Here is an 8,071-nt window from a genome sequence, read left to right as displayed (position 1 = left end):
TCAGCTAACGTTGGGGTCGACCGACTGTATGCTGAGAGTCTTGCCCTTGAGAAGTGGAGAGTTGATCTCCGGAAGTCCGACCGATGCTGAGGTCGACTGGCTGTATGCTGGGAGAATTGCACATGAGAAGTGGGGAGCTGAGCTCTGAAGGTCCGACCGACGCTGGGATCGACTGATGGTATACTAGGAGTCTTGTCCTTGAGAAGTGGAAAGATGAGTCCCAGAAGTTCGATTGACGTTGGGGTCGACCAGCTATATGCTGGGAGACTTGCACATGAGAACTGAGGAGCTAGGTCCTGATGGTCCAACTGACGTTGGGGTCGACCGGCTGTATGCTGGGAGTCTTGCCCTTGAGCCTCGAAAGTCAAACCGGCGATAGGACAGACCGGTTGTATGCTGGGAGATTTGTACATAAGAAATGAGGAATTGAACCTCAAAAATCTTACTAGTACTAGGATCGACCGACTATATATCCTGACGAAAGTTAACTCACATTAATTTTAATTATCATCTTATTTTAACTTTAACTGTTAAACTATCTTGAGTATCGATTCCATAGTATTTTTAACATCACTCATAATATGTCGTATCAATGTTCAATAGAAGAAATGAGTGAAGTCCTAATAGAAAAATATTTAATTAGTTAGAGTATGATTTATTAATTATAATAGAAAAATATTTAATTAGTTAGAGTATGATTTATTAATTATAATAGAAAAATATTTAATTAGTTAGAGTGCGACGTATTTATTATAATGGGTGGAGGATCCATTTTCGATGGATAAAAAACTCCTTTCACTGTTTAGTCATAATGTGTAGTAGTTACCTTGATATGCCTCTCTAATCACCATTTGCTTCAGAACATAAGCACCAAAATTCCTCCAACCGCCGCCAACATCCGCCAATTATGCCGCAATGAGTTCGCCGCCGACGACCATCCGACGATCTGCAAAGTGAAGTTGCAGATGGCTTGCGAGATGTTCTGCTCCGTCAGCTCTCCCAGCCCTTGGAAGTTGCAGCTCTCTAGCTGCTGGTTCTGCGTCTGGAAATAGGCATTCAAGGCGTACGAAGCTTTCCCCCGCCAGTCCATGGCGCTGCACGATCCCCCATCTCCGATCGCCGTGCAGTCCGCGGAGTTGCACGCGAAATCCACATTGTCGGACAGCTTGGAGCTCGCGTTGCTCTGGCTCGGGTTCAACGTGCACCACTTCGCCGGCAGGTAGAGCACGTCCTTTGCGGACGCCGGCCACCTGTTCTGCCCGTCGCAGGCGAGGTCGAGCGGGAACTTCGGCCGGCCGTCGTAGGTGAACAGCCCCCAGTGGCGCTCGAAGTTCCCTGGCGCGATGCTCTTCGCGTCCTCGTCGAGGAGGCTGAACAGGTACACGTCGATGTCGGCGTTCGGCCGGCGGGGCGTCCCCTGTTTCGCGGCGAGGCGCTTGAGCAGCCCGCTGTAGAACTTCTCCGCCAGGGTCACGTTAGCATTGGCCTCGCCGTCGGTCGGCCAGCCGATCTCCCCAACGACGATCGGCAAGTCGCCGAATCCGATTCTGTCGAGAGCCGCCACCAGCGTGTCGAAGTTGGCGTCGAAGACATTGGTGTACGCGATGCCGCCGTCCAGGACCGGCGTGGCGGTACCGTCGAAGAAGGCGTAGTCGATGGGGAAGTTGGGGTTTCCGTAGAGGCTGAGGAAGGGGTAGATGTTGACGGTGAAGGGGGAGCCGTTTTTGCTGAAGAAGGAGACGATCTGGGACATGAGGTGGGCGACGTCGGGGCGGAATTTGCCGGCAGAAGGGACAGGATTATCGACGGGGGAGTCATAAACGTCGGCGTTGAGGGGGATGGTGACCTTCACGGCGTCGCCGATGCCAGCGTCATCGAGGGCGGCTTGGATGTTCTTGAGCGCGGGGAAGGTGACGTTGGTGAAGGAACCATTGTACGATCTGAGGAAGGGCTCGTTCCCGACGCCGATCAATCTGAAGAAAAAGAAAAAAATTCTTAAAAATTAACAAGAAAAACAAATTAAAACAGAGGGGAACAGATCTTAAAGATAGGAGCCTGCTTGATGTTTACTCCGCCCTGGAAGTTGTAGTAGGTGACGTTCTGCTTCACCCAGGTCTTCGCGTTCTCGTAGTCGTTCATGGCGGCGAGCATTTCGTTGGGAATGGCGATCATGACCTCGATCCCTGTTCCGGCCAGCGCCCCCAGGGAATGGCCGTCGGCGTCGAATATCTTGACTTTTTTGATTCCATTATCCAGCAGGAGCTGCCGGATCGTGTTCGGAGGCAGCCTGTGGGAGGCGATCGTCCCCCAGTTGATACCCAGGGCAGCGTCGGCCGGCGAGACAGAGAAGTCGGCGGCGGCGGCGACGAGCAGGCACGCGAGGAGCCAGCAAAAAGGCATCTTTGATTCAAATATGTCGGAGTTTACAGAGATCGAGTCGGAAAAAGATCTAAAAAAATGATTTTGGCGGGGAAAATTATTGTCGGGATTCAGAGACAGCGGCGGGGACGCTTCCGCTATCGTTCTGACCCGAATGCGTGGAGGAGCTCCAACTGAACGAGAAGAACAAGCCGTCGCCGCAAGGATCGGATCGATGACGCGATTTTGAAGCTAAATTTGGCGAAAATGGTAGGAATATTTTTCTTCATTTTGAGATTCTAAAATATAGAAAATTATTTTTTAACAAATTTGTTTAAAAATTTACAATTGCTAATATTTGAGTTTGTGCTTTAAATTTTTTTTTTTTTAGATCTTTTAGAACTTTTTTATAATATCAATGATTCTATCTGAAATCGGAGAAGATAACGTACTGGCTAGCTGGCTCTGATATTCACTGTAAGAAGACTCCAAGAAAAAGGAAATTGGTGCTGGATCGATCTTGCGTGTCAAAAAGGATTGGGAGAAGAAAACGTCAATAATCGGGCCAAAGAAGGGTTCCCAATGCAGACACTCTGATACTCAAGTCAAGTAAAAAGCTAAAGAAAGGAGTCAAGAATAGTGGTGATGAATAGTGAACTCTAATAGCAAAGCATACCTGTGCCTAGGGGTGTAAACGAATCGAATCGAGCCGAATATGCAGAAAAATTTAAAGCTCGAATTCGGCTCGAAATAGGTATATTCGATTTCAAGCTCGATTCGAAACTCGAAAAATTTAAAATGTTTGGTTCGAATACGATTCGAATTAGGGCTCGAGTTCGAGTTCGGCTTGAAATATTCGAACATATTCGCGAACTATTCGAATTATTGCTAAAAATAAGTTTGAAAGGCTCGAAATTTATTTATTTAATATATATTTAACTTATATTAATAAATATTAAGGCTCGTGAGCGGCTCGAACAATATAATTTGGGCTCGAGTTCGGCTCAAAAAAAAGTTCGAACATGTTCGAGTTCAGCTCGAATTCGATAAATTCGAATACGAATCGAATATTTTTCGAGCCGGCTCGATTCGTTTGGAGCCCTACTCGTGCCTTTGAAAGGAGACCCCTTATATAGTGTTATTTGTCCTCTTTGCACGAATATCAATGCATTAGTAAAAAAAAGACCTACCAATCTGACGCACTGCAGTCTTTTCCAAATGAGACCTACTAGTTATATGTTTTGTAGGGCGGAAGCTTCCGTCGTATGGATTGCACAGAGAATATTCCTTTGATGCTCTGATAACGATTGCACAAGACGCCAAAAAGGAGTATTAGGTTGTTGAGCTGATGGATCCTTACTACACTTTGTGGTAGGCCAATCGAGTCTCCTCCAATGTCCGTTCGAACTCTGTACTCAGATGTGGTCGGGTTGGTTAAGTGTAGGATCGAAAGTGGTGGAGGGTGTTGGATCGTTACACATATGAGAGGGGGATGAATTACATGGTTTTAAAAAAACTTATCTTTTTCTTTTGAAATCAAAAGTACGTAGCGGAATTAAACACAAAAATAGAAAGCAAAAACACAAGTATACGAACTCGGTCAGTTTTACTTGGTTCGGAGCCTTTGGTGACTCCTACTCCAAGACTCAGGTCCCACGAACCTATTAATGGGTAATCCACTAAAGACCTCTTTTGGAACTACCGGAAGAGAGGATCAAGTATAATAAAAAGAATTGGAAAAGTGTAACAAGCTATACTTTCCTTTAAGAAGTAATTAAGTACACAAGGAAACTATGTTACCCAACACTTGTAGTTTAACGGATCAAGCTCGGTGTTGGACAGCTTCTCAGTGGCAGTCATACACAGTAGTGTCATAGTAGAGCGGCAACACAAAGTCGGAGTAGTCAAAACGTTGAATGAACGCGTAGAAGCTTGTAGAAGAGTTGTACTTGAGTTGTGTCAAAGCTTTGGTCGAGTGGCTCTTTTAAAGAGGGTTGAAGGTGCCTTCCATAAACAAACTTTTATCCCTAATAGCTTGCTTCTTATCATCGGTGAAATCCAATTTATCCGACCGAATGTGCTTTCCAAGCTCCCGAAGGCGCCTTCCATTGCCTAGATCAAGGCGCCTTCCATCGCGTGGAAGGCGCCTTGGGTACTATTCACCCGAGGTAATTTGTGTTGGGAAAAACCCGATGCGATGTGTACTAAAACATGTTTCGTAAATATGTGCAACGGAAAATAAAACAATAATAATTCCTAAATTATTACATCACACGCACCACATGCATACAAGGATACAACATGTCAAACATGATCGCATAATTAAATTTTTACATAAAGTAAATTTACACTAGGTGTACCTTACGGATAACATGTAACGAGAAGGGCATCAACCATAGCAACATTGTCAAACCCCGCCTCTATTTGTATCCACGCCGAGTTTCTCAAAACAACTCCTTGAATACAAGTCTCTCCTTTGGAAGTTACTAGCCACGAGCAAAAAAGAGAGATCAAGAGGAAGAGGAAGAGAAGCACACAAGGAAAAGATTTCTTCCTTTTGGTGGTCACGACAACAAGGGGAAAGGCATCCCCTTGTTGGCGACGACAAAGAGAGAGGGGAGAGGGAGAGGAGAAGAGAAATTGAGTTAAGGTTTTCCAAAAACCTTACAAGCTAATTAATGATCTCATATGTACAATCTTCTCTCAACCATATTAATATATAGCCCTCATTAATGAGTTGAATTAGAAAGCCCAAATCGAACCCATTATCCCTTAACTAAAAATTAGTCCATTAACCCCTTGGTTTAGTTCACGACTAAACCAAGTTGGTCATGACTAATTCATGATTAAACCAAATATGCTCCAACTCTTTCATAAGAGATGTCACCCATCTGTGCTTCCATTGCGATAAATATTTTTATATTTGTCTTATGTATGGTCTAACCAAACATTTATCTCTTGATCTAAGAATCATATTCTTTAACTTGTTTTACATCTTTTAGAGACTCGTTAGTACGTGTGGCCCAATAGGTTCTCAGTTTATCTTAGTCATCCATAATTAACTACTTAATTATAGAACGATCATGAGTGACACCTAGTAGTACATCATGATCTCCAATAAGTCAAAAAATCATAGTTGATCTTAAAATTAATTCTAAACCCTTCGGTAGCTATAGTGAGTCGTGCCTCATTCCTTTCACTTGTATTATACTCACTTGATTCATGACAAGGTTTATGTGTCTTGTCTCCACTAGGCTGACTACGTCACACCTGGCCCAAGTAATATTTCCTTGTTTTACGGATTCAAATTACTCGTACATGTGTACAAGAGTCTTGCATTCTTAACATGTGATGCTTTGGCCAAAGATTTTGAGTAATAATCCTAACGAGTGGTCGTAGGGTATACGTCTCCTCGTAAAGAGCGGTGAATCGTCTGTGAGCTATCCAAACACCTTCGAGCACTTCAACTTATATCCAATCATCCCAAGTCCACACCTCAATAAGATGTGTGCTTAATAGGTCAAAGTATAAGTCTCCATGACCAAAATAACTTGTATACCTCAAGTCGAAGGAAAGTTGCACTCGTGCTGCAGTAAGAACTTCACAGATATATCTATATGTATGTAGAGAATCATATGAAGTTTTACAGCAAGTTACTCTAATGAACTAGCTACCATAACCAGTATCCACGTTTAACTTTCAATTACCCAATGTCTCCATCTAATGAGAAAACAGCTACTTGGCCGAACCAAGGAGTATAACCCGTGCTAGTTTTACAGAATTGATAATGTCTGAATGTATCAATTCGACGACTAGGAAAATTTCAATATATTTATAATTTCACATGTAGAGATAATCACTAGTTGCGATCCAATCACAAATTCTCTCATGCTATAAATTATATTACGGGTATTTAGTAAATGAGTTTAAGACAATCAAACATATAATATGTACTCAAATAGTGAATCTATACTTATCAAATAAATAGAAAAAATTGTAAGGCGATTGCCTTAGGACATCCCTTAAATTCTAACGCTCCCACTTGGCCTAAAGCCAATCGCCACGGTGTCCTAAACTGTAAGTACAGACGTGACTCTCAAACTTGTTTTGTGGTAGAGCCTTTGTCAAAGGATCCGCTAGATTCCTTTCAGTGGAAATTTTCTTAAGTTGTATTTCTTTCCTACTAACAATCTCCCTGATCAGATGATAACGGCAAAACACATGTTTTGATCGTTGATAAGAGCTTGGTTCCTTTGCTTGCACAATGGCTCCAGTGTTGTTGCAGTAAACAGGTAATGCTTCAATAATGGATGGAACCACTCCAAGTTCAATAACGAACTTCTTGATCCAAACCGCTTCCTTTGTTGCTTCTGAAATTGCAATGTATTCCGCCTCACAAGTAAAATCTGCAACAGTGCCTTGCTTGGAACTTTTCCAACTAACTGCACCTCCATTTAATATGAATATGAATCCAGATTGGGACTTAGAGTCATCCTTGTCTGTTTAGAAACTAGCATCTGTATATCTGCGTATGGTCATATCACCATCTCCATAAACTAAGAACATATCTTTAGTTCTTCCTAAGTACTTAAGGTGTTGGTTGCTACTCGGAATATCGTACCGGTTCCCCTGTACAAAAATTTTGTACAAGTCCTGAACCATTCCTAACAACCTATTGTGTTCTTTAGAAATTAAATTTGGAATCGCAAACGGAACTTAACATTATTGATTCCAAACTCAACTTATCTGTTCTTAGAGGTTTAGACTGTTAATACAGTCTGATCTGGCTGTTGTTTTGATGTTGACACTGATTTAAGTTTGTATCAGATATTAATTAAACTCAGACTGATTAATGATCAAGGTTGATCATGTGGAGAGGAAAAGTCCAAGTACGGATACTTGGCACGCGAAGTCGGAGAAGGCTCGATAGCTCGTTCTCCGGACTAGGTCAGAGAGGGCTCGGTAGCTCGTTCTCTGGACCGAAAGAAGTCGGAGAGGGCTCGGTAGCTCGTTCTCCAGACTAGGTCAGAGAGGGCTCGGTAGCTCGTTCTCTGGACCGGACAAAGTCGGAGAGGGCTCGGTAGCTCGTTCTCCGGACTAGGTCAGAGAGGGCTCGGTAGCTCGTTCTCTGGACCGAGCCATACCCTTTCAGATCTTTTGTAAATTTTACAAGAGAGATAATTTAATTTAAATTTTCTTTAATAAATTATTTCTTTCACATAATAAAAATTAAAATTAAAATTCTTTTTAATTTATTTTGGCCGGCCCTACTAGCTTGGGTTCAAGCTAGGGGCGGCCACCCAATCTTATACCTAGGTCGGCCCTAGCTTGGTTTCCAAGCTAGCTTGGCTGGCCCCTTATTGGTGGGTATAGAAGGTGGGTATAGGTGGGTATAGAACTCTATAAATAAGAGGCTACGATAGGGACCGAGAGGAGGAATTGGTTTTGGTCTCCCGATAAAATTAAGCATCCCGTGTTCGCCCTGAACACACAACTTATTTTTATCAATGATAATTCATTCCACTAGAGAACTATCATTGAACTACCGCACCAATCCCAAATTACATTTTTGGGCTCCTTCTTATTATGAGTATGTTAGTCTCCCTGTGTTTAAGATATCGAATGTCCACTAATTAAGTGAGTTACTGATAACTCATTTAATTAATATCTTAGTCCAAGAGTAGTACAACTCACCTTATTGTCATGTCAGACT

At 42.8% G+C, this 8,071-nt stretch overlaps 1 protein-coding gene across 1 annotated transcript; it reads right to left on the bottom strand.

The window, feature by feature from the left end:
* Positions 1-856: 856 nt before the first annotated feature.
* LOC122043851 (glucan endo-1,3-beta-glucosidase 8-like) lies at positions 857-2,400 on the bottom strand. Its single transcript, XM_042604421.1, has 2 exons — positions 2,060-2,400; positions 857-1,973 (listed from the first exon to the last, which is right to left on the bottom strand). Exons 1-2 carry the CDS (start codon positions 2,398-2,400, stop codon positions 857-859), a joined length of 1,458 nt encoding a protein of 485 aa, XP_042460355.1.
* Between the last annotated feature and the right edge of the window lie 5,671 nt (positions 2,401-8,071).

Source organism: Zingiber officinale, chromosome 2A (assembly GCF_018446385.1).
Source record: "Zingiber officinale cultivar Zhangliang chromosome 2A, Zo_v1.1, whole genome shotgun sequence".
Lineage (NCBI taxonomy): Eukaryota > Viridiplantae > Streptophyta > Magnoliopsida > Zingiberales > Zingiberaceae > Zingiber > Zingiber officinale.
This window is presented reverse-complemented; position numbering and strand designations above follow the sequence as displayed.

What these genes read in the sequence shown, in the direction of transcription:
- LOC122043851 (XM_042604421.1), bottom strand. Translation starts at nt 2,400, where the DNA reads ATGCCTTTTTGCTGGCTCCTCGCGTGCCTGCTCGTCGCCGCCGCCGCC. An exon ending in CAGGGCGGAGTAAACATCAA is followed by an intron (nt 1,974 to 2,059) that starts GCAGGCTCCTAT and finishes CTTTTTCTTCAG; the next exon opens with ATTGATCGGCGTCGGGAACG.